At 39.3% G+C, this 27,899-nt stretch overlaps 1 protein-coding gene across 1 annotated transcript in view; it reads right to left on the reverse strand.

The window, feature by feature from the left end:
- GRIN3A (glutamate ionotropic receptor NMDA type subunit 3A) overlaps positions 1-27,899 on the reverse strand; it is a 153,678-nt gene that overhangs the window by 23,746 nt on the left and 102,033 nt on the right. Inside the window, exons 4-6 of the mRNA XM_069476643.1 lie at positions 27,096-27,241; positions 22,865-22,980; positions 14,363-14,514 (exon numbers count right to left, since the gene is read on the reverse strand). Coding sequence (XP_069332744.1) covers positions 14,363-14,514; positions 22,865-22,980; positions 27,096-27,241 — 414 coding nt within the window. The remainder of the gene's footprint in view (positions 1-14,362; positions 14,515-22,864; positions 22,981-27,095; positions 27,242-27,899) is intronic.

A 27,899-nucleotide genomic window follows, 5' to 3' on the forward strand; every position in this document is an offset into this window, starting at 1 on the left:
TCGCTTGAGCTCAGGAGTTTGAGGTTGCTGTGAGCTAGGCTGACGCCACGGCACTCACTCTAGCCTGGGCAACAGAGTGAGACTATGTCTCAAAAAAAAAAAAAAAAGGAAAAAGGAAAGGTTTGGAGGGTAAAATATTTAATGATCAAATTATTATCCCAACTGATTGAATTAATTAGATTTGAAGAAAGCATGATGGGGTGAAAAGAATTTAGAATAGGGCAACCCAGCATCAAATCTTAACTGTTATCATTATTGCTGTTACTAATTTTATTATTATTTACCCTGCTAGTAGAGATGAAGTCTTAAAGAAAGACTACCTCCCCACCCTTAAGTGTATGTATGTCCATTTAACAAACACTCCTCATGTATTGGGGACAGTATGCCACACACTGCTCTAAGTACCTTACCAGCATTAATTTTGGCTACCCCAGTTCACAGATCTTTGAGGACTCATGGCAGACTTTCCATTGCAGGCTTGAGAAAAGTAGCAACTGACATCAATGGCCCACCAGATATTTCTATGGATTCCTCGCTGACCTTCTCCTGAGTAATTCCCTGATGGTTGTTATTTAGAAAGGAGTCACCAGCGTGGACACTCTCAGTAAGCTGTATTTCTCTACGTGACTGTGTTATTAGGAGGCAGCGAGGGGTAGCGGAGAAAGCACGGGAGTTAAATAGACCTGGTTCCAGTCTCAGCTCTTCCCTTATTACCTGTGAGCCCTTAGAGAAACCTCAGTGTCCACTTCTCTAAAATAGTGACAATTTATCTACTGTATTTGTCTATTGTGAGAGTCAGATGAGGGAATGTACATAGAAATATTACCTAAGAGGAGAAATCTTGTCACAAGAGTTAATTAATTGAATGGGTGAATAGACAATACCAGGAAGATGGTACCACTTTGTTGAAATAATTCAAGTTTGCAAGCAGAATCGCTTTACTCCTGCATCGTAGAGGATGTAACGTTACGCTGGATCTGGAGTAAATGTGAAGTTGAGTTCCTATTGTTCTACATTTCATAAACTTTGTAGTTCAGCATTGTTATAGTACTCAATGCCATTGTTTCGATTTTCTCTGGCCATTATTCTTAGTCATTTCCATGGAAAACACTATTTGTTACTTTTTCTGTTTATCACTGTGGATTGATGTGGACTGTAGGACGTTCACTGCAGTAAGTAAATTAAAAGTGTTGACTGTTTTGGAAGAAACCGGGAGCCTGATGGCACTTCTATTTCAGCAAGCCATTTCTTTTTTCCTCAAAGGTTTTCTGATAAAGAACTCTGAGATGGTCATGTGCAAAAAAATAACTGACATGGGAAAATAAAACTGACAGAAATGGAAGTGATGAGACCTGAGGCTCATATAAAGCTTCATCTTTGAAGGCAGTCAGAAGACCAGAACGAGGTCACACAGCCATTCTAGAAGCTGCACAAGTGGTCCTCGACTTTTGGCTGGAAGCTCTCCCCTTTCTGTAGTGTTGCTGGTCACCATATTTAACATCTAACTGTATTGACATTAGCCACAGTATAGACTGTGGAACCACATAGCCCCGAGTTTAACCCACTTCTGAGCATTAGGTTTCACCACTGCAAAGCAGGAATAATATAATGGTGTCTTATAACTTTGACTCAAACTGTACAAAAGTAATTTATGTAGCTAAAACGTTGTACTCCTATAATATGCTGAAATAAGAACAAATATAAGAGTGTTATAGCATTGTTGTAGGTATACATGAGGTAATATCTAAAATGAAAAATATTAAAAAAGCATCTAAGATAGCACCAGCACACAGTAAGTGCTCAATATGTTTTGTACTCTCCTTTCTTTTCCCTTTCCTATGTCTTTATTTGCTTTCTCTGAGGCAGAAATTTGGCTCTGGCTATATGTGTTTTATCTTTTCTGGATGTGACAAACCTTATTTAAAGTTTAAATCCATTTAGCCAATATATTAATATATTGAGCACCTCCTGTGTGCCAGGCTCTATGGCAGGTGATGAGGTGTTCTGTGGTGAGTAAGGAACAGTTCCTTGAAAAATACAGTTGTGCCATTGAGAAACCTACAGTTTAATAAGCAGTATGGCTTTAAGGATGCAACCCTATCTGGTCAGTCTTTTATGTTTATCATGTATATTCAAAAGGATTAGGAATGATACACTTAGTTTTCTTTCGTTGTACTGGGTTGATATTTAATGTGAATTTTGGAGTGTGTGGTTTCAAATCAAATTTTGCTGTTTAAAAATCTGTGGCCTTGGTCTGAATTACTTGTCTGAGTTACTGTTCATTCATCTGTAAAACAAGGACAATGATTGCTAACTCATAGCCTCATTTTCAGGATTAAATGAAGAACTAGGCTCAATGCCTAGCACACAGTAAGTACAAAAATGGTAGAGGTTATAATTATTGCCTACGGTAGGCTTGCCTGAAAAATTCCAGTAGACTGTTCACATCTTTACACATGCAGATATTCTTAACTATTCATTTGTTTTCTCAATAAATATTTATCAAGCATGTACTATGTAAGAGGGATACAATATGACCTGAAGTGGATACTTTCCTGCTGTCCCTGTCCTCATGGAGCTTGTGGTTTTGTAGGGAAGATAGACATTAACTGAAGTATCATGTTCATAGATATATAGGAATACCTGCCTTGAGTGTTACAGGTGAGAGGTCTATGGTGCCAGGAGAGTTTGCACAAGAGGAAACCTTTATTGGGGATGGTTGATCTGAAATCTGGAGGAGTAAAGGAAGTTAGCTAGATGTTCTGGGAAGGGATGAATGTTCCAGGAACTCTCTGTGCAAAGGCACTGGGGCAGGAGGAACAAAACAAGTAGGAGGAACTGAAAGAAGGCCAGTGCGACTGAAGCAGGAAGGTCAAGGAAGTGCATGGTATTAGATTAAGTGGAGAGATAGTTGGACCATTCTCCAGACACTGAAGAAGGGACATTCACTCAATTATTCCTTAGAGAGCATCATTTATTCAGTCATGTTTCAACATGTAAAGCATTGAGGGCATTCAGACGTGGTCCCTCCTCAGAAAGCTTATGACTGCTGAGCAAATTGAGGCATTCAAGGATTGTAATTAATAACATGGGATGGAAAACAAAAGATGTGCTCAGAGCGGTAAGGACAAAGAGCTGTAAGAACTCAGGGAATTGAGAAATTACTTTCTTCTGGGAACAAATAGAGAAAGATAGAAAGATATATAGTTTTTTTTTTTTTTTTGAAAGAAGTGTTTGATCCTGAGGGCAGCATGGGGAGCAAGTCCCATAACCACAGATGTGGGAAGAGGGGAGGTGTGGGTATCAGCAAGTTGTTGATTGTGGCTGAAGTACTTGAGCAAAGTAGCAGAAAATGAGCTGCAAGGAACCAGATCAAGGTGGATTTCGAATGTTTGGCTAAAAAATTTGGTTTCTATTTGGTAGAGAAAGCAGAGGCTTTAATCAGAAGAGTGACCTAATCAGAATCAGATTCTGGAGAGACTCTGGCATTGTGGATTGAACAAGGCAAGGCACCAGCAGCTAGGAGAGCAGCTAGGGAATGGTGACAACTACACACGCTTGTCTGGAAAACAAGGGCCTGAGCTAGGATGAAAGAGGCACTAGAAATGAAAGGCTGGGTGTATTAGTTTGCTAGGGTTGTTGTAACAAAGCACCAGACATTTATTGTCTCCCAGTTTTGGGGGCTAGAAGTCTGAAATCAAGGAGTTGGCTGTGTCATGCTCCCTCTGAAACCTTTCTTGCCTCTTCCTAGCTTCTTGTGGTTTGCTGGCAATCTTTGGCATTCCATGGCTTGCAGCTGCATAAATCCAATCTCTGTATTCATCATCACATGATGTTCTCCCTGTATGTCTGTCTTGGCATAGTAGTGGTCTTTTTTTTTTTTTTCTTGATGGGGTCTCGCTATGCTGCCCAGGCTGGATTCAAACTCCTGGGCTCAAGCAATCCTCCAGTAAAGATGACAGTTACTGTTACGACTCCTGCCATAGCCTCTCAAGTAGTTGGGAGTACAGGTGTGCGGCACTGTACTTGGCTGGTAGTTTTCTTACAAGGACGCCAGTCGGAATGGATTCAGGGCTCACCCTACTACAGTATGACTGCATCTCAACCTAACCAGTCATGTCTAACCCTATTTCCAAACCAGACCACATTCTGAGGTGCTGGGGGTTAGGACGTCAAGACCTCAACATCTTTTTTGGGGGACATAAGCAACCCCTAACACTAGGCCTGAAGTCTGATTGGATGGAAGGATAGAGAGAGGGGGCCAATGAGGGGTTCCAAATGTGCACGCACTGGCTTCCCTGGCTGGCCAGCCCTGTGCGTCCATGTTGCCGGAAGCCGCTCCTGCTGTGTGAGGAGACGGGCTCCCCTGTAAGGGCCCCAGGGTTCCCCCGTGACGCAGCTTTCTCATCCAACAGGTCCTGGAAGTCTACCAACTCCCACAGCTGCACGGGGAAGAACTGTCCTCAGATGCATTGGAGGAAATGCTGGGGCAGTTTCTCACAGTTTTAGACGTGGCGCATGCTGTTTGTGAGGAACAAAAAAAGATTGCTTTCCCAATGCTTTGTCACACCGCACATGAGAGCCACTAGATGGCAATCTTCCCATGTTTTCGTGCTTTCTCTGTTTTCTGAAGCCAGCATCTTCAGTCTGGAGGCAACTACACTTTGCACAGGGAACAGAGATGAGGGAGGAGTCCCATTTCATGTGATCCCCCACAGATTTCAGTGCATGGAAGTCTGAAAAAATGGAAGGAAGACTGTCTCTTCCCATAGTCCAAATCAGTGTGAGCACCGTTTGTACCTTTTAGTTTCATAGTAAGTAGCATCATAAATATTCATGAGTTCATTGAATTTAACGAGGGGAAAGGCAAGAACTATTAACAGTATGTGGTCTTGGGTGTAATTTATGCCCAGGTGTCTCTGGTTTATAAAAGAGTAATCCCTTATCCCATGAGATCTGTTAACTTGGTCATTAGCAAGGATGAAGGAGACACTTGCTGACATTAGTTTTCCCTGTATCAGAATTCAAACTTTGGTCATTTATACTAGTCAGAGAGCAACAGAAAAGCAGCCCTAACTTTGTGATGATGTGGGCTGACAGAAAACAAAACTACAGAATTGTAGGTCCCAGGCCTGCCCACCCAGCAGCCTGACTTTGAAATACCATTGACCACATTTAACACATTAACTACCATGTGAGTTGTATTTAACTCACACAAGTTTTGAGCATGGGGCCTCGTGAAGCATAAGAAGACTCAATTCTCTGAAACAAATTCAATAAGTATGTCATGAATCACGTCCAACTCAATTGGCATGCAGTGTAAAAACTGATTCTAGCACCTTGTGAGTTACATATAACTCATGCACAGAAAACAATAAAAAATAACTTTGCAAAGTAGAAAATTCTAGAATCATGCATTTCTCAAGTTCTCCAATTAAAAAGTCTTCAGTTCTGTAACGTATGTAAGCATGAAATAAAAGAATGTTTTTGATGTTGGAGTTATAAGATGCTTGTAATGCTAAGATGCTCCTGCCTTTTTAGAGGTGGGTCTAAGGTGGGTCCAAGTTGGTGCACCAACTGTAATTTCTTGTGTGTGCTTATTATTCACCAAATATTTTTTCTTCTGTGTGCATAGTTCTATACTCAGGGAAGGAGGAAGGAGCATTTGTTAAGCCAGGTATTCTTCATAAACTATCTTATTATATATATTTCACACTTTCAAGCAGGCCCTATTATTATCCCCAGTTTGGGGGAAGATCTGAAGTTTTAGAACTTGCATGGCTGGCATAGACACACAATGGTGAAGCTGAGAGTTAAACCCTGGTATGTCACTTCCAGAGCTGAAATTTTTGACCTCAAGGTAATACAGAAGCTACAAGGCAGAATGCAGGAATAGTTAAAAGCTTTTAATTTACTTGTGAGTCTAGCTGTGGCTGCATAACAAGTGGCCCAAGGAAAGCGGCTGGGAGAGGGGGACCCATAATAGGTGCATATAAATAGGGCATCAAATTCTGTCCATTCAGCATGATCAGATGCAGTGTCTTTGGAGGGCAAGGACAAATTGTATCACTTATAATTTCATATCTCAGTGTCTTGCTCATGCGTTACCTGCAGGTTTCTTCCCCTATGGGGGTTACCCCTTCTAGGAAGTCTGCTCTGGTTCCTTCTAGCTCTTCTGTTAATGAATCAGTGTTTGTGTCATTGCTTTACCTTGTATCTTCTTCTCTTGCTGCCCCTGTGGCAGTGTAGAATAGGGGGTTTGTTGACAAGTCTGTCTCTCCCTACCTGTGAGCTCTGTATTTATCTCTGCATGGGCTGTACATGGCACGGGCCTGGCACATGGGAATTCAATACATGTTTGCTGATGGATGGATGGATGAATGAATGAAAGAATGAATTTGTTTTGGTGGCAGGGTAGAGGAAGGTGAGGCCTTTCTGAGATTGGCTTCCCGTTCTTCATGCCCAATCCTACTTCATGTCATAAAAAGGACATACATACAGCTTTGTGCTTCTTCAGGTTTTCAGCAAGTGCTACCTGGATGGGTTCCATCTGACCTTATGCTTGGCTTAAATATTAAACTTAATTACTTAGGCTATTCCAAGGGAAGCACTCAGCTGTCAAGGTGGCTCCTGACACACACGAGTTTTCAATTTAAAGCAATCCACAGTCATTAACTCTTCTTGCCTCGCCATAACTTTCCTCAGGTTGAATAGTAGACAGTGACATTTTAAATTGAAAAGGGAAGGGGTAGGAATGAGAGAGGGGCAGTAGGGTGTTGAGATGTGGCCTCATTGTCAGGAGCAGAAAAGACTGCATTAAAACTCAGCCCTCCCCCACTGCCCTAACCATTCCTTTTGGATTTTTAATATGAATTAAAGATAAACTGGGCAGAAAACTGACTGGAATTGAAACTTCTTGATGTGACTTGTGTGATCCTTTTGGCTTTCAATATATGAATGACTAATCCTTCCCTTTCTTCCCACAAAAATTAATGTATAAGAATGTATTTGCTATGAGTGACCTCTGTTTTCCTCATTAAATAAATATTAATAGGTGAACACATACCAACATATCAAGTGTACATTTTGGTGGTCCTTGGGAACCAAGGCTAGGGGATGGACAGCCCAGGCTGGAGGCCAGTTGGGTCCCTGTCCACTGTGTCCCAGGAACCATATCTTCAACTGGGTGGGCCAGGACTCAGCTCTAAACATACCTACTTGAAAATCGCAGCTTTGCTGGCCATGGTACATGGGCGTTTATTTTAAGGGAAGGAAACAAGTTTAAAGAAGTGAAGTGATTTTTCAAAGGTCATGCAATTGGTTTTGGGAGAGCCAGGACAAGTATGATTGCTACCATTCATTCAGCACCTACTATGTGTCAGGCAATTTTATGCACATTACCTCTATTCCTTATACTGAGATAGAAACATAAGATATCACCTCCATCATGCAGAGGAGAAAACTCAGAGAGGTTAAGTAATTTGTGTTCATGACATTTTGATGTGCCTTTTTGATGCGGATGTTTTGATACCATGGTTATCTTTACTTTTGCACCTATACAGTGCTCCCCAAAAACAAACCATTTAAACATCCACTTTTAAAATGACCTCATAATGAGCTGAACAGACAACTTCACTCCATCTCTTAGGGGGCCCCATCCCTTAGGGGGTGAAGGCTGAGTGGGGGGAGGCCAAGGATAGGAGGGGTCAGGAATGGACTAAAGGTCAGGTTGGGGCTGGCCATCAGGAATCGGGTTAGGTGAGGGATGGAGTAAGTCCGAGAATGGGGCAACATTTCCTGTGGTGCACTTTCCTTGATAATAAAATCACTGAAAAGTTTAATGATTTACTTTCAGATTGTTTCGACATATACTTCTCCTTTTTCCCACCCCATGCAATCGAGGCTTCTGGATTCCAGAGATAGAACTCCTTTCACTCCAATGCTCAGTCTCTTGCTTAGTACACATTAGTTTCCCTCAGTACTTAGCAACAGCAGGAGGAGACTCCTGCATTCAGTCAGAAAACCTTGCAACAACGCAGTAAGATATGCAGTAAACTGAGGCTCAGAGAGGCTAAGTATTGTAATTTTCTCAAGGACATGGAGCTGCCTCCTCATGGTAGAGCCAGGGTGGTCTGACTCTCAAGACCAGGGTCATTCCAGTGGACTTGGCTGACTTCTCTCTCCTTCCTGACCAGGCAAGGCATGATCTGTCTCCCTCCCGGCTGGACCCCTGTCTGGAGGTGCAGAGTACTCTCATCCTCAGATGGTCAGACTGCAGATGCTGTTCTGTAGCTGGCCCAGTCCCCTTTCATCTGCCACGAGGGGCAGTGCTGGGCGTTCTTTTGCCCTTCCAGATCCACTCTCCACCTTTCTTCATCCTGCTTTGTGCCTTGGGAAGCTGACTTCTCTGGACCACGTGGACAGGCTCCCTTGACCTAAGGCAGTGGTGGAAGATGCGAGGGTGGGAGGAGCCTGAGGTCAGGCTCTTATTCCCTGGCTGTCTTCTGTCTGGGGCACTGTGGGATGGCTGTACCACTAACCAAATGGCCACGGCTCTTAGAAAGTCCGCTCCCATGCCCCCTAGGTTCGGGAAATGGCTCTCTTCATTTCTTCCTTTGAACCTAGATGCAGTAATGACACCCTCACTTTACCTGCCCTGGGAGGCTGCACTGTCTCTGTCGGTTTCCTTAAACCATACATACTTTTGCAAATAATTTCTTTAAAATTCTCCACTGACCACTGAAGTGTGCTATCTGTTCCCTGCCAAGACCACTGTTTCCTTTTCGTTCTTGGCTAGTCCCATTTGGTTAAAAGGTACATTATTCAAACCATTATTTAAAGGAGATTTGCAAAATGAGGTATCATCATAAATCTTAATAATTCCTTGAAGAATTTTGGAGCTTGCTAAACTGTGGTCTGCTGCCTTGCTTTCCTGGTTTGTGAATAACAGATTTCATAAAACTGTTGCCTTGGAGCTCTTAAATTCACTCAGGGACTTGAAAAAAAATTACATTTTTTTGTGTGTTGTTGCTGCGTCAAAGGAAAATGAAGGAAATTTACACCCTGCCATACGTTTTCCCCAGTGGAATTGTTTGACAATGAGTCCACTGTGGGTAGAGGCACAGGTGCACCGGAGGATTGTGGGGAAACATCTGAAGTCAATTTAAAATTTCTCTTCCAAAATTGCCAGGTCTGATCTGCAGAATTGGACCTGCAATTTCCTAGGTGACCCTAGGGAGCAGATAAAGCCCTGGAATTTTTTTAAAAAAGAGTTTATCTTCTAGGGAAACTGCAGCTCTACAGCTCTGGGGTTGCAAAGAGATGGGAGGTGAATAGGTCAAGGTTCTCACGCAGGGCCAAGTATTAATGTCCAACTGCCAGAAACGTGGGGGAAAAAAGCATCTTTCATGTTTTATTACTCAGCAATCATATAATTCATTATCCAGACTAGAATATTTTTTCAGAGTGAAAGAAGGTGTTTAATTCTTCTGTGGTGATAGACATAGACTGAGACTGTAACTGGCAAAATGGAAAGTAAGGTCAGAAATAACCCAAAGAATGTCTTCCTTAAGGGCCAAGAACACCTGTGGGAGAGGAGCCATCCAGAGCCTGCCTGCGTCTGTTGCTCCGTGCCCCGCACCCCTGTCCTGGGCAGAGGGGGAGGACGAGGGCCATGTTTATTGAACTGCCGATTTACTTACTCCTCACAGGAGCCACTGAAGAGATGAAGAAACCGAGGCTGAGCTGGATTAAATGACTCGTCAAAGGTAAGCTGGTGGTAGAGGGAGGCTTCCGAGATGGCTTGTCTGATTTCAAAGCCAATCCTGGTTTCTCCACATACACTAACACAGCCCACCAGTGTATGGAATTTGAGGCAAAAGGAATGGCAAGCAAAGCACTAACAGTCTGCTTTCTTTTTCTGACCTTTTCTGGGAGAAAGTTAAAAAAAAAAAAAAAAAAGCAGGTGGAGACTCAGCATATTGAGCCGTGGGAAATGCAGCAGGCAAAGGGCCTCTGCGCATGAGACCAAGCTCAGCCAATGAGTTGAAGCGTGTTTCCATTTAATTATGTTCTATCTTTAGGTTCTGATGATCCTGAAATTCTGTCTTAGGTTGGACAAGACAAATATGTCAGTGCACCATGGTATGCATGGCTGCTTAAATGCACACAGGTGAGCAACCTTATAGAACAGTGTGTTACTGCACAGACCAGGATATGCCATAGTACAGACTGCTACCACTGAGAAAGAATAACTCTACGTGTATTCATAATATTCTCTGAGGATAGGGGTGGCCCTCCTATCTCTATACACGTATAGATGTTACCAACACCCTCTTGTATTTCTGTCTCTGGAGTTCCAATTAAGGACACAACTCTCCTCCATTCTCCTCATTCCTACTTCGCTCACCCTTTCAAATCCAGCTGACCTGGGATGTGGGCCCAAGGTTGTCCTAACAAGTACCACTTGATCCTGATATCACCCTCTTATCCAATGCTTCCAGCTGACCACATCTACAATTTTCCAACTGCTAGTTCCCTAAGTCCCCATTTTCCTCTATGCTTCCCTCAAATCTTTGATCAATGATCATCTTCTTAATGAGGCCTTCCATGACTGCTGTCACCACCCCTATTCTCCTTCTCACCTTGTAACATACTATTAATAATTTACTTATTATGTGTTATGTCCACTGTACATTTGTCTCCTCCTGCTAGAATGCAAACTCCCCGAAGGTAGGGATCTTTGTCTCTTTTTTCAATGGTATATCCAACATATCTAGAACAACGTCTAGCACATAGTGGGTATTCAATAAATATTTTTGGATGAGCAAGTCCATTTTTTCAGGTGGCCTAAGTTTTCAGAAACAGGTTGAGTAGGTCATAAAGAAACAGAGGGTATGAACTGCATGTTTACTGCCCCTCAAAAGGCTTTCATTGAGTCACATCTAACATCATGCTCTCAACTTCTATGAAGCATCAATATAAGAATTAGAGAAGCAATATTTTTGCATCTTGTAAATATTGTCAACTCTGTGATTCGGTGTCATTTTTCAAAAAAAAAAAAAAGAATTATTTTAGAATTCAGAATTAAAGATAGATTCACTTCCACTTCTTTTTTGATTAAAAAACTTTCCAAAAAATAAAAAAAATAAAAAAAAAATAAAAAACTTTCCGACTCATCTTATAATCCTTTTTGTCATGACTTCCAGGAAGATCAGAGGTACACTTAATTGCCAACAGCATTGACCAGCTTGCCTTGGCTTCCAGTTGGAGTTATTTGTTCTTGTTTTATCTGTTTATCTATCCATCTGTCTACCTATTATCTATATTCATCATTGTCTATCTGTCTGTCTGTATTAATTTCTAGGGATGCTAAAACAAATTACTACAAACTAGATGGCTTAGAACAACAGAAATTGATTCTTTAAGAGTTTAGGAGGCCAAAATTCTGAAATCAAGGTGTTAGCAGGGTTGGTTCCTTCTGGAGGCTTGGAGGGAGAATCTACTTTATGCTTCTCTCATAGTTTCTGATAATTTCTGGCAATTCTTAGTATTCCTTGGCTTGTAGCTACCTACTCCAATCACAGGGCCTTCTTCCCTTCTCTTCACATGGCTTCCTTATAAGGACAACAGTCATGGGACTTAGGGCCCACCTAAATACAGCGTGGCCTCATCTTTACTTAGTTAACTACCTTTTCGAAGACCCTGTTTCCAAATAAGGTCACTTTGTGAAGTTCTGAGTAGACATGAAGTTTGGAGGGGGGCACTCTTCATCTCAGTACACTACTAATGTCACTTCTGATTTATGCTTCTACCTTCTGCTCCCCATCTTCTTCTCAGGTATGTTGCTCAGTTTCTCTTATTCATTTATTCCACAGTTACTTATTGAGGGCCTACTATACACGAGGCATTGAGAAAACAATTGTAAACAAAGCGTCTGCCCACTCCCCCAGGGCTCTCACTATATAATGAAGAAGAGATACGCTAAAAAATAATAATCTGATTAAATGTGTGTTTAAAAATAGTGAAATTTATAAATTATGACAACTGATATGAAATAATGTGAGGTATAATATGAGATTATAAAGGGACATATGATTCCTATTGGTCAAGGATTATCGGGCTTTGAAGAAGGGGGGTTTTATTTTTATTATTTTATTTTATTTAAAAAAATTTTTATTCTTAATTATTATGGGTACATAATAGTTGTATATACTTATGGGTACATGTGATGTTTTGATATAGGCATACAATGTGAATAAATCAAATCAGGCTAATTGGAGTGTGTATCACCTCAAGAATTTATCATTTCTTTGTTTTAGAAACATTCCAATTCCACTCTTTCAGTTATTTTAAAGTATACCCTCTAACTTATTTTGACTATAGTCACTTTGTTGTGCTATCAAATATTGTTCATTCTATCTATCTAACTATATTTTTGCACCCATTATCCATCCCCACTTTATCGTCTTCTCCCCACTACCTTTCTCAGCCTCTGGTAACCATTATTCTACTCTCTGTCACCATGAGATCAATTGTTTTTAATATTTAGCTCCCACTTATGAGTGAGAACAGGAGAGATTTGTCTTTCTGTACTTGGCTTATCTCACTTAACATAATGTTCTCCAGTTCCATCCAGATTTCATTCTTGTTTATGGATATATAATATTCCATTGTGTATATGTACCACAATTTCTTTATCCATTCATCCAAATCTTGATTCCAAATCTTGGCTATTGTGAATAGTGCTGCACTAAACATGAGAGTGCAGATATCTTTTTGAAGAAGGGAGGTTTTAACTGGAAGTTTATAATGTGAAGGCTTTAGCTGAACAAATGTCAGAAGGAAGAGTATTTGAGGAAGAGGAGGCAACAGCATGTGCAGGGGCCCCACGGTAGAAAGCCACTGATGTATATCCATCTAAAATGCCCATTGTTGTGGGGCTGTAATGAGCCAGGAGGAAAGTGGCATGAGATGTAGCTGGGGCAGGTCCCACAGGGCATTGTAGGCCATGCCAGCATTTCAGATTTTGTCCTAATTAACATAGGCAGCCATTGCAGGCTTCTAAGCAGAAGAATGGTCTGCCATGTGAAAAACAAATTGGAGGAAGGCAGCAGTGAAAACAGAGAGGCTAGTTAGGAGACTTTTGTAGTGGTCCAGGTGAGGGATGATGACTTATACTAGAGTGATGACAGTGGAGATGACAATAAATGGACATATTTGAGGCATGTTTTATAGAAGAAAAAGATATGGCTTGCTGATGGGTGCAGAAGGTGAAATGTGGGAGGCATTAAGGCTCCCTGCCATTTTCTGGAATGAGTAACTAGATGGCCAGAGGTGCCATTACCAAGATGTGAAGCATAGGAGGAAAAGCATATTTAGGAGGGAAGATCAAGAGTTCAGCTTTTGACAAGTTAGATTTGAGATGCCTATAGGTTATTCAAGTGGAGATGTCAAATAGGAAGGTAGATATATGTTCTGGAGCTCAGAAGAAGGGAATGTGTTGAAATACAAATTTGTGAGTTCTTAGCAAATAGAGTCTATTTGAAGCCATTATTTTTGGCTTTAGGTTTTTTTTTTTTTTTTTAATGTTAGGCTGACCTTGTATAAGTTTAATTGGCTTCACTTTTTAAACATCTGAGCCTATGTTTCTGATTATACCTTTCAGTCTCCTATTTTAATCATTCAATTTCTGCCTTATTTTATAGATTTATTTCTAATTACATTGTAAAGGCAGAATATTGCAATCAAAAGAAGCATATTCTGACTATTTGTGTGCCTTGGGCATATCACTTAGTACCTCTGTGTACTAGTTTCCCAACTGTTAAAGAAGGGAATTTGTTGTTTTCAGTTTTTTAAAAAAATCTGATTCTGTAATCTAAGAAGTACTAGTTAAAGTATGTCTATTTTTCTAAACCCACAAAGGATTTATCCCTAGATAGTCACCAGTGAGAATTTAGCAAAGCATTGGTTAGATTTTGAAGGATATCTTGAAGTACATATCATGACCAATAATTAATGATTAAACCAAACACTGTTAATGTCAATGTCAGACACTATTGCTGTAATTCAGAAAAGCATTTCTTCTGCACTTGTGACTATAGGTTATGGGGAAAAGTAGGAATTTAGACATTTACTCATCAAAATAGCATTACATTTAAAGCAAAGACAAACTCACTGCAAATTTCTGTAGGAATGAGTACTTTTCAAGTGAAGTGAAAAGTAATTCAAGTATCATGGAGAGTCTTAGTATTAATAAATGTTATGGTCTGGCGTTATGAGGCACAGGTATCAGCAGCATTTCCTTATAGTCTTTAAGGTAGAGTTGTACAAAGCGTCAACGTTATCAGTGGCATTTCCATACCTCAGTGACAGCAAAACTTCTCTTGCCACAGGGAACCACCTTGTACCACTTGTCATGTAGCACATCCATAAACCCGTGTGACTTGTATTGACTGATTAGCTCGGATATGTTGGAGGTCAGTGGAGAGTTGGGTGGGAGACCAATGCCGTATCCTAGGAGAAAATACAATCTCAGATGAGTTTCTTACACTGTTCCTAAGAGGTTGTCACCATATTTCGTACATGGGTGATATTGCCATCAGATCTGACAACAAGGGCATGGTGAGTTTTCACCATCTTTCCTTTAAAGGACTCAAAGATATTCTTGGATATGATTACCCTTAGATTGGCTCATCTCTGAGTAGATGAGATAAGTCTGAAAAGGAGAGGAATGGGTTGGGTACAGTGCACTAGTGGAATATTTTATGTTGAGACCTTCTATCCTTCCCTTCAAAGCATTTCTTAGAAGCATTCTTTGAGGTCTTTACCAGGGCTAGGATTCCCTATCCACCGCTCTCAGAGCCCCTCCTCTGGACATTAAGTACACAGAACTGGATTAATCATAATCTTTGATTTATGAGATTATTTTATCACTGTTAATGCATGATCTTCTTTTACATTTTTTGATTAATTTTTGAATAATAAGACAATGTGAACATGCAATACAGCATGAGAACTAAAACATCAACGAGAACTTATAAGAATTAACTTCAATTGTCCAAAAGAAACCTCCCCCCCAAAACCCAAAGAAGTCTCGTAATACCAATTGTTGGAGAAGATGTGGATCACTAAGACCATTTATATATTGCTTATTGGAATGCAAATTGATATAACCACTTTGGAAAACAGTTTGGTATTATTTTGTATAGTTGAACATTTACATACTTTAAGACCAACAATTCTGCTTCTAAGGACATTCCCCAAGAACTCCTCCACAAGCACAGCAGGAGGCATGTACAAGAATGTTCTTAGAGGTATTGTTCATAAAAGCAAAAATTGGCAACAACCCAAATTTTCTTTGGCAAGGGAATGGGTAAATAAATTGTGGAATATCTATACGGTTGGAGTATTATATAATGAAAAACATAGGAACTGGAACTAGATGTAATGATATGGATGACTCTTAGCAATATGCTATTGAGTAAAAAAAGGCCAGTCCCAGAGGATTACTTGCAGCATGAGTTCATTGTGTAAGTATTAACATATTCAAAACAATATATTTTTAGGAATACATATATATGTGATAATACTATATTTAGAAAAAAACAAGGATATGATAAGTGAAAGATCCAGGATAGTGGTTACACAGGGGAAGGGAGGCAGGGGAAGGAATAGGGGAAGAGCACAAAGATGAAATTAATTTGTTGTCAGAGTTTTTTTCTTTTTTCTTTTTTGTTTTTTTGAGACAGAATCTTGCTCTGTGCCCTGGCTAGAGTGCAGTGGTGTCATGATAGCTCACTGCAGCCTCAAACTCCAGGGCTCAAGTGATCCTCCTGCCTCAGCCTCCCAAGTAGTGGGGACTATAGACATGCACCACCACACCCTGCTTATTTTTCTATTTTTTTTTGTAGAAATGGGGTCTTGCTCTTGCTCAGGCTGGTCTCAAACTCCTGAGCTCAAGCAATCCATTTGCCTGGGCCTCCCAGAGTGCGAAGATTACAGTGTGAGCCACCGCGCCCAGCCTGTTGTCAGAATTTTAATACACAGCTTAGACTTTCTGTGTCCTCACACTGTGTGGCTCTACTTGCTTTCCAAAATGTTACTACACTGTTAATCTCTTTGATGAGCCACGTGAAAGAGGCTAATTAACTACATTTTGTTTTTAGCTGTCGGATAGCATAGTGAAAAAAAGATTTTTTGCCTTCAACATGATTGAGGAAGAAAAATTAAAAATATGGTTAGTTCCTTTTTCACAGAGATTAAAAGACTGTCAAGGTTCCAAAGATACTTAATGGGAACAAATAACTTCTATAATTATTCTATCTTCTAACTCAATTCCAAGAACATTGGTTTTTGATCCTTTTTCAATGCAGATACATAAATCTTTTTTTAGAAAAATAACAAGGCTTGAGATGTGTGTATAACCAATAAAAGAGAAGAAATAAATAATGTGGAAAAATTTTGAGTTTTTATGAGTCGTATGTTTTTTCTTTCCTGATGATTTTGTTTGTTCCTTAACAATGGGGAGTCAAGGAAATGATGACAATGTCAAAAGCATGATTAGAATTTTCCATTCAATGAGCTATTTTGAGTGCCTGTTTTGTGCCTAGTAGTTTTGGTTTGAAAGGCAAGACGACTGATAATAAAAGACTTTGGATGGGCAGCTTTTTCTTCCACTGATGTTATCTTTAAATAACATTCTTTAAAGAATGGGTATCTTATTATAAGGAAGTAACCAGTTTTCTTTAGAAATTTATAATAAATGCTGTTGACTATTCAATTGCACACACGTTTATTTAGTCCTTATTTATGTGTCAGGCACAGTACTGGGCACAAGTATAATAATAATATTTACCAAGTCACTGACTCACACATTCACTCACTCACTCATTTATTCATCCAACAAATATATCCTGAGTTGACTAGGCACTGTGTTAAGTGGTCAGGATTTAGCAGTGACCAGGGCAGGTATGGTCTCTGCTGTCATGCAGTGTACACTCTACTGGGAAGACAGATAATAAATGATACTAAACAATGCACATCATAATGATTATTTCATTACAGTTGAGTTAGGCACCACGAGAAAGAAGAACTGTTGCATATAAGAACAAAATGTAGGAGGATTTGGGACTATCTGGTTGGAGAGAGTTGATGGTCAGAATAATTAACCAGGTTTGCTGAATATTAATGTGTTTTTCTTCCTTAGAGCAGTAGTTTTCAACGACAAGAACTTCTAATATTTATTGAGGGATTATGATACACTAAGTACTGCTCTATAAGAAAACTTTTACATCCTTGCCCCATTTTGTAGATTATTCACTAGAACAAGATTGTGGCACATAGTTCAGTTAAATCATTCTGGGATTCTAATAATAAAAACTAGGACATACTGAGCTCTACTATGTGCCAGGCACTATTCCACATGTATCCCTACATGAAACTGTGCCAGAGTATGCATTACTTAGAGACAAAGATTGAATAAGTAAACTGCCAAGATCACACAGCTGGTAGTTGGCAAAGCCAGCATTTGAAAGTAGGTCTGTTTGGTTTTAAATCTAATTCTCTCTCCACCATGTTCATTACAACATGCGTCCAAGTCAAGGGAATACTTGCCTTGTTTCCTCCCCTTCAATATGGCCCCATTACTGTAGGCATATTGATGTAATCCCCAAACTAGGTAATTCATTAAAAAAACCACAATCATCTAAACTGGTAGTTTGTTTTCAGCAGAAACAAGCATGTATTATTCACAGCTATATTTTATTTATAAACTTTTCAGTAGGTTGTATAGATATAGTGTGAAACTTGTATATGATTCTATAGGTGAGGAAATTCATTAACAAGGACCCTCACGAATCATTTGTTTCTTCTAAAAAATTCTCTTAAATCTAATAATTCCAACCCATATTAACATAATAATGGCAGACTTGTTTTCATTTGATAAACATTTATTGCTACCCAGTCATCTATCCATTAATTCCACAGACATGTGTTGAATGCTTATTCTGTGCCAGGCACTCTGCCAAGTGCGATGGAGGTTACCAAGTGAAATTAGACACAGCACAGAATCCATCCGTAAGAAGCTTATGGTGTCGTGGGGGAGATGAGGTATACACAGACTATATAACATGGGAGGAAGTTACATGATTTTTCTTGGAAAAAAAGATGAGTGAGGCATAAATTCAACAAAGGAAAAATACAATGACTAGGACACAATGAGGAGAACAGATAAAACTCTGTGGAAGTTCAGAGGACTGAGAAATTGCTACCAGATGAGAGGATCAGTGAAGGCATCTGCGGTTGATTTTTGATAGTGGTATTTTTGGTAGATAAGGCAAAACTAAATGAAAAGAAAGTTTTTTAAATTTTGAAATTCATACTTATGATAAGTCGACTTATTCTAAGAATAGAATTTTGGTACTACAGCAAATGTATTAAAATTCCCTTAAGACAAAAAGCTATGTTGAAGCTGTAGAGAGATTTATAAAAAATTACTACATAGGAAATAATAAATATTAAATCAATCCACTCCATCATGTCTAGGTTAATTTGTAATCGACTGCTAAAAATAGATTACTACCCTTTTAAATTTTATATTTTAATACATATATCAAATATTGATATTTTAATGATTTATAGCATTAATAATAACTACTACCAACTCATTAAAACAATCTGCACATACAGAATGAGGGGAAAAGTAGGAAAAAATTATGTGGTGAGGAGAAGAGTTATTTGTTAAAAGATATAAAAATCTATTTTATTCAGAAACATAAAATAGTAAAACCTTGAGGGTTTTATTTCTGTCCTTCTCTTTATCAGTTGCTTTTCAGATTTGCTCATGTTCATTGGTCAAAGAATTCTTATTTTTAAATTGCTGACTCAACTTAGCAGCCTGAGTTGCTTTCATTATCATTAGAAACGACGTGGCTTTGTAATAAAGACAGGGTTGACTATTTTGTGATTGATGGATGAAGCAAAATGAAATCTTTCAACCCTAAAGATGAAGGCATCAGGCACCCTGGAAATTGGATACAACTTAATAGCCCAAGAGAACAATTTTCAGAATAGAATCCTGATCTCTTCCCCATGGATAGATCAGCTTTACTCAACTAAAAGTGGTGGAAATATATTGGGGCTAGCAAATGTATAGTTAGAAATTCATAGACTGAAAGAATCTTCCTCAACTGTGGTTGGAAAATAGATGTTTTGAAAATAAGATCTCAGATAGGGTTAAAAAGGCTTTAGGAGGAAAGATTTATTCAGTTTTGCAGTCTGTCCTTGGAGTACCATATTTAGCTGCTCTGAGACAATGGTTGAGAACATATTGTAATGGTTCCAACTATAAAGGAGACTTTAAAAATGTGTTTCCCTGATCCCCACACATCAAAGTGGAGAGAGAAATGTGTGGGAGAAGCTGAGATCTATGGAGGCTATCCTGGGAGAATTTTATAGTGAATTGGTCTCAATTTATTAATTCAATACACTGAATAATAATAGTTTATTGAGCACTTCCTGTGTGCCAGGCATGTTCCTATGGTATATGTATTACATTGATTATTTTACTTAATCCTACAACCTGTCATCAATGTACTATTTATCTCCCTACTATGCAGAAGAGGAACCTGAAGAGCAGATTAAGTAACTTGCCAGTTAGTGACAGTGATTCTATTCTAACCCAAGCACTCAGACTCCTGAACTACCGTTCCAAGCACTGAGTTAAATAATTAGTGGAAAGCATGTAAAAGAACAAACTTAAAAATAGGCAAAGGTCTTTGGCAGACAGGTCAAAAGTCATTATCGTGCATTTACATTACTCTTTCTCCTTGTTTGACCTTTATGTCAGCTAACTCCGATGCATAAATTTGGGACATGTATTCATTCATCTCAACACTTTCTTCCCCCACCCCCCCCAGCATTATGTATTTGTGCCTTGGTATATGGTATTTAATTTGACCAAAAATTTTCCACATGCTTTTGAATTCCTAATAGTTTTGGTTTGTTCTACCACATACTCTTTAGCATCAATGAATACTCAAGAAAGAGTTTCAAACTCAGTGTGGAGCCACTCTCTTATTTGCCTTTCTTTTACTTTTTAAGTCTAATAAATGCAGAATGGTGAAATTAGAAGGGGTATATAGCAGTTATCTGAGTATGTTCAGGTTTCTGTAACATAATACCATAGGCTGGGTGTCTTATGAACAACAGAAATTTATTTTTTATAATTCTGGAAGCTGGGAGGTCCAAGATCAAGGTGCTGGAAGATATGATGTCTGGTGAAGGCCAAGGCCTGATTTATGGTTCATAGATGGCACCTTTTTGCTGTGTCCTCATGTGCTGGAAAGAATGAATGAGCTCCTTGGACCTATTTTATAAGGGCATTAATTCCATTTTATAAGAGCAAAGCGTTCGTGACCTAATTACCTCCCAAAAGGTCCCACCTCCTAATTCCATCACATTAGGGAGTAGATTTCAACATATGATTTTTGGGAGGACACAAACATTCAGTTGTCAAACTGAGTAGGTATAATATCAATACTTTATACAGTGAAGGTACATTCAGCATGAAGGAATCATTGCACTCTGTTTCCTCTCCTGTCTAAATTGCTGAAATCATTTAAACCCTTGGGAAAGTATGTGCAAACTATGAGAATGCTGTTGATTAACTATATTAGTAAATAAATTAGGTACTTATTTCAAATCTAACCTAAAGAGTTATTTAATAGATAATACATCATTTATTTATATAATTGTCATATGCCTAGCATTGTACTAGGCCCTGTGAAGGGGTACCAGTAGTCATATAAAACATTCCTATAAGCTAAATGGGAAAGTATTGTTCATGAACTGTTTTGATGATTTTGTTTTATACAGTCTAACTTAATAAAGCTCACATTTTAATAAATTCAAAAAACCTAAATGTTGTTAGAGGAAAGCATATAGTATTTTCAAAATTTTCATTGAGAGAAATATTTCCCTAAAAGTCCATGAGCTTAACGTTTTTTTAAAAAGCAGCAATCAGGACTTTTACTAGTATCTCTATCACATTGTTGTGTATAACTTACAAGTATCCTCCCTTTGTGATTTACAGACTTATGTTTTTAGGTTGTGAACTTGTTGGCAGGGGCAGTAGCGAATTAAATTTCTTGATTTGTACCCCATCGTTCTGGGAATAAACCAACAATTATTTAACTTTCTCCGTTAAAATCTGCAGTCTTTCTGCTCTCTTGCAGGGAGAGCTCTTTCGTGCGCCATTTTGTGCTTATCCCCTTTGAAAACAATATGGTGTGTCTAGAGATGATGGGAACCGCAAGACACTAAGTCTCAGGAGCACAGATGGAAATGTAAACAGGAAACCAGTGGGGAGTTAATTGTGTGGCATCTGGCACTGGGGTCTAGCAGAGGCAAACAAGCCATCTTACCACTGTCTTTTGACAAGATAGGGTTGCCCCCTGAAGACAAAGGTGGAATATGGAGCCCCTCATTTTTCTGCCCTCTGCAAATGATTCATTGTTAGTAGCTACCAATAGCAAAAGGGACCTCAATTACCCAGTGCATCTAGGACAGAAATAAAATGTAACATCCCCAGATGCCACAAAAGTTGGGAATTTTTCCATTGTTACATAAAAATGGGGTTATATCCTGAATGTCATTTGGTTTTCTAGCTTTCTCTTTTTCTGCCTTTGCTATACCAGACTGTAGTCTTAATAGAAGACCACTACCACGAACTATCTCTTGTCCTAAGTTCCATCCTTGGTTCAGGCGGGGGTCACTTTGCCTGGAGAGGAAACTGATTGCTCCTAGGAGAAGGCTCAGAGAAACAGCATCAGCTGTTACAGTCTCATTTATCACAAAAACAAAGACTAAAGTAGAAAAATCTGCTGATGTGTTTAGGGGAGATAGAGACCAACTGTGGTTGGGAAATTGGAATCAGATTAGCCTTGATATCCTCGTTAACATACAGGAAAGTACAGATTTCTGGAAATAGGACTTGGGCACCCCCATGGGATTGTTTTAAGCCAAAATGTTTTCTGACAAGTGAGCATGGCTGTCTTGAGAGCCAGCATGTACTCTGAGGGAAGGAAAGCTGGGAATTGGGAGATGTGAAATTTGCTGGTTCAAACTATCAGCTCCATATATCAACCTTCATTCAAAATGAAAGAAGCTACTGACAAAGCAATCTTTCTTTGGTCCTAAAGTTTGATTGATTGGTTGATCAAGTTGGAAGTAAAAATTTGCTGCCAGTGGGGAAAAAGGCAAACCTGAGGTCCCAAATAAGGTATTATTTAGGACCCTAAACAGTACTAAACTACAGAACAACATTTTTTTCTACTTATTTTCCAACTAGTAGAAGAATACTTATTTAAGAACCATGAGATTTAGATGTTTAATCCCAGTATAATTGTCTAATTATATGATTAAGAAAATGTGATATAATGTTCCTGGGCTTATTAGATTAGATCAATTTTGAGGTCTTTCCAGCTGTAAAATGTAATCATTCTAGGTTTTGCATCAGATTCACTACAGTACTTTGCTGTTAAAAAATACAGATTAGATTAATCTGGTGTAATAAATGGACTTCCCTTTTATTACACTGTGCCACTACTCCCAGATATCTGAAGCAATATCATTTGGGTAACAATGATTTTTTTCCCCCTAACAACTGGGTAAATAAATGTTTGTTGAGTAGGTGAAAAATAAATTCCTAACTTCAGCAACTTAATAGCTAAGTGCTTATGAATTGAAAATGAAAACAAGGGACGATGAATAGCTCTTTGCCTCTGACTTTGGCATTTGTGACTTGCTAGGCTGGCAAACTGAGCACATCCTGAGTAAAAGTGAATCAAGAATGACTGATTAATACCTTCTATGGCAAATGGCTTCCCCACAGTTAGAAGTTTGCAGTCAGCATCTATTGACACTTCATAATCCAAAAGGGCTTTATCCATGATGAAGGCGTCTAGTTTCTCTGGATCATTCCTATATTTAAGACCAAGAGAAGAAAAATGAAAATGATTCATTAATGGACAGGAAGTGCTAAGGCTGACAGCTGGCTTTTGTTTAGGGGACAGAAAGCTGGACACTAAGGGCAGGACAAGTCAGCTAGCTGCTAACTCAGCTTTGTCGGCATCTCACTGACCTCTAGAGTTCAGACCTGGGGAAACTGACACCCTTATAAGAGACCATGATGTCTTTTCAATGGGTTTATCTACCAGTCCCTTTCATTACTTCTAAATCCAACAACAAAGCCAGAGCAACTCTGAATTGAATAGGAAGGTGCACAGAGAAGGTTCATTTCTCTTACATTGTCAGAGCAACTTCTTTGTGTTAGGCATTGTATTTATTGTTCTCTGTATGTTTTATCACTCATAATGGCTATGACATAAGAGATAAGGAAATTGAGGCTCAGAGAGTTGAAGTAACTTGACCTAGGTTACGTAGCTAAGAAGTGTTGGAGCCAGGTAGTCTCATTGAAATTGAAATTTCAGTATTGAAATTTTTATTTCTTTCTGTCATGATCACTATCATATTCTTCAGAAATCAAATATTACTTTATATTTAGGAGTAGATATTAAGGCAATACATATAAGAGATATAGCACTTTTGGGGAAAAGGAAGTTATGATTTCTTTAAAGTCTATAGGTTAGCATTCACTAAATGGAAGGGGAAGCTTATGTAATCTATCTTAGTGACCTGATTTATTAATATATCCCCAGAGATTCATGTTTCACTCCCATTCCAGTAGGCAGTTCAGGCAAGAATAATTTAAGGTAGGTGTCCCTGGGCTGTATTAATGAATTGGCAATGGGCTGGACTCAAGCTGCCATCAGGCGCCTTGGGCATCATTCATGAAACTCTTCCCATATTTTGAACATAGGTACAGAAACAGTCCAGATGAAGGCTATGTCTCAGCACAGGCTGAGCTCCCACCTATAAAGAGGGCAAGGAAGGAGGAATTTTAAAGGGGACTGTCTAAGATATATGCAATGACTTCTTTGTTTTCAACCACTTTTACTCCCTTTTGGGATGGTATAGGACATACATCCATTTAAGGAAGGTTTTCTACTATCATAGTTGTCCAAACAGCTATGCAAAGAGACCAATTCTCCATTCTATCTGAGCTCAGTCCTTCCTCTCTTAGAGCCAGGAATGAGGCTGCTGGAATTCAACACAGAGGAGTGTCCTCTAAGCACAGAGTAGAATATGGCTAGGGTGCATCAAAAATTTAAACGAGAAAGACATCCCTAGACACCTGGAAGATTTATCACTGGGCAGGATACACATCTTTACATGGATGGCTATGCCTGAGCCACATATGGACACAAAGTAAGTAGATCAATTTCCCTTTTTGATGGCATGACCATTGCTTCCTTTTCCTACTCTTCCAGGAAGTGAAATAGCCAATTTAAAATTCATCCCTGTTTCCAGGAGGTATTGGATTTGAGTTACAAGGAGGCCTATGTTTAACTTTAAGAAAAATGAAACCACTTCCCAGCTCCACAGCAGTGGGAAGCTTCAGAAAGGGTTGGGGAAGTGAATTGTCTCCTGGGAGTTGATGATGAGGAAACTTAATGGAATCCAATCCTGGCAATAAAACAAAAATTGAGCTGAAAAATGTTTCTCCAATCAAAGTTTTATTGCCACAATAGCAGAATGTACCTTGGGAGTTACATAGCAACAAGTTACTATTTGGTAATATTCCATAAATATTTGTGATAGCAATATGATCATAGAAAAAAATTGAGGTTCAATTCATTGTTTTGAACCAATAATTTCTGAAGTCTAGTGTTACTGATATCCTTAAGTAACTACTCCTGATTTGGGGCTCCAAAGTGCAGTTAGCTATGATAGGTTTCTGTTGTATAAGAAGGCAAGAAGCAATCAGCTTACAGACTCCCAAGGGACCCTGAGTCATTGGTGAAGAAGTGGCCGGGTGTGAACCAGGTATAAGTAGCTTTTAGACTGGCTGAATCACCATTGTACTTGGCAGGGCCTCCAGTTGTTTCTTCTATTATAGAATCATGATCGGTCTTTTTTTGAGCATTCATTTACAAATACATATCACATACCACAAAAAGAACCAGTCATATATTAACATCTTAAAATAAACAAGCATTTTAATAGAGATTAATTTATTGAAAAACTGTCATCTGAGAAAGTAGGACCTTGAGAGAATAACACTAAGCTCAGAGGAATTTTCATGGGAGAGGGGAAGGACAAGTTCTACACGTAGGAATCTGTCTTGTACAGGCAACTCCACAGGTTGTGCCTTGTAGGTCAGAGCTCTGGGATGCCAGAGGGGTGACATGAAGATCGAGATTACTTGTAGTGGTAGCTAAGCACATAGGAAGTGACTAGGCCAAAAGTGGAGAGAGAAGGCCCAGAGAAAAGAAGTGATTCTTTATATCATTCATGATAAGATCTGCCTATATTCCAATTTCAATGAGTGAACCACCTGGGGAGCTTGTTAAATTGCAGATTCTGATACAATAGGTTTGGGATGGGACCTGAGATTCTGCATTTCTAACTAGCACCCAGATACTAACTGGAATGTGGATGCTGCTGGAACATGGATGGTTCTTTGAATATCAAGGGTCTACTCTTCCATCATGGTTCAGCCTAGACTAGGCTGAAGCAGTGGTTGGATGCCAGAGACCTGGTTCTAGTTCTGATTCTACCACTGACTAGTTGCATTACCATGGAAAATTTACTTCTTTGGGGCCTTCATCATCTGTGCCTGCTTCCCTAATGATTGCTTTCTGCAGGCCATGGTGGGGCCACTGCTGGGAATGGGAGCCTTCTCAGGTGGGCTCTGGAATGCATGAATACCCTGAGTGGAGTGGAGCTCCTGGGGACTGCAGCAGTGGCTCAGCTCATCCTTTTCACCCTGCCAGCAGTTTCTCAGCCATTCCAATCAAACTGGGAGCCATTGCTGTCTCCCTGAAATCTTGTTCTTTTCCTCAACCATGAATTTGCCTGAAGAAGAGGATACAGAAGAGGATCTGGGAGGCAAAGGAGCTCTACAATCCAAGTCAGAGAGGGACTATAATGTTTTGATGTTCTGGAAAAATTAAGAGTGGCATTTCATAGTGCTTAAACATCATACATAACTTTGCAAATAGGAGAGAACAACGCTTTCTCTCTAAGCTATAGTTAAAAGTCCATAAAATTGTTTAAGTGGCCTACTACTAAAGCTCCTGAGAAAGACAGAGCCCCTATGTGCCATGGAATTATTTATTATTTGTTTTATCTTTTTCTTAAAAAATAATTTGAGGTGGCAGGTCCTTTTGTCCGTTGGGGAGATTATCGCAGCTGAACATGGAGAAACCAGTTTCCTGATACTACACATTTCTAGGAATTGGAGGATTGGATGTCTGTTATTGTCTTGATGCCATTGGGCAGGAGGGAGAGGACTGCTCACCCTCATGCATCGGTGCTTATCAGGAGCCATTCATCCCCTTGTCCCAGGAACACTGCAGGAGCAGACCCATACCTGCACCGTCCGCCTTTGCATTCAGCCTCACTGAATTACAAGCTCTGATAATTTGCCATGGCAGTGTGATTTCTCTTGATTGCTTCTTATAAATTCTGATGAGAAGGATGCAGGCATGGGAAACATTGCCTTCTTTCTTATTTCCTTTCTACAGGAAATCTCTAAGATAAATCCCATTTCCTTGTAGCAAGAGGAGGCATTCCATGGGCTCAGAGATTCACCGTGAAGGAAAGGGTTGCCTTGGGACACTTTATCCTCTGGCTACATTCCCTGTGTGTTTGATCATTTCAGCACCATTGTTTTCTCAAGCGATGTCAAGCCGACATTTTCTTCCCCCACCATCTGCTACACTAATGGTCCCACTGGCTCTTTGAACAAAGATACTGCCAACTTGAGACTATGCAGGTAACTAGTAATCTAGGTCACATAATTAAATGAATGCTATTCCATACTGCCTCCTGGATCTCACACAGTGTGAGGTATTACTGAATACACAGTGGGTATATTTATCTGTCATTTTCAAAATCTAATAAACACTACATTGGTACTAAATGACTTTTCTTCAGTGAGAACTTTTTGGATGCAAGATGTTGACACTCACTTCAGATACTCCACTCCATCGGGGGTGGCTGGAACGTTGTACCTTCTCATATATTCATGCATCTCCGGGAAGCTTTGTCTCACATAATCTTCAGCACTGCTTTCTCGGACAGTTCCAAAGCGGAAGCCTTGGGAGGGATGATGCAACTATAAGGGAGAAAAACAAATGGCTTTAGTATAAATTATTCCTAGAACTGCTTTCAAAATTTTTCCTTTCAATCACTGTTTGAAACCTAATAATAATTTAGAACTTTGCTAACACCCACAGACATAAACATGCACATAGAAATAAGCTGACATAGGTATCTGCCCTTTCATATCCCAGATTTTACATCAGAAATTGTTTTATCTTCAGAAGCAAACAGATGGGAACAACAAACCAAAAATACAAAACAAGTTTTTTGCTTTTTATTGAGAACCTATTAGAATTCTTTAGAAGCTGTACAAATTGACATGTAGAATCAGCCTCATTATTGTAAATTGTATATCAGACAAAGTATACAATTCAGATAATACAAATATGATCCTCCTTGGTTAGAACTATACAAAGGCCAAGTTCAACCCTGAGTCCTGAGATTGCTGTGAATACATCATTTCTGTGATCGGTCTTTATGCTATATTACATTTTAAGTTTGTTGAATTTATTTTTGTTGTTATTATACAATGCTCTCTTTCCTTTAAGTAACTGTATTATCCAGTGCTGAGTCATGATGTATATTTGCTCAAATGGAATGGTATGTAAGATAATTAGGAGTGACAGAGGGAAGGGTGGCAGGAGTAGACCCAATAATGTCATAGGTTTCCA

The sequence above is a fragment of the Eulemur rufifrons genome, chromosome 7, assembly GCF_041146395.1.
Source record: "Eulemur rufifrons isolate Redbay chromosome 7, OSU_ERuf_1, whole genome shotgun sequence".
In the NCBI taxonomy this organism is placed as follows: domain Eukaryota; kingdom Metazoa; phylum Chordata; class Mammalia; order Primates; family Lemuridae; genus Eulemur; species Eulemur rufifrons.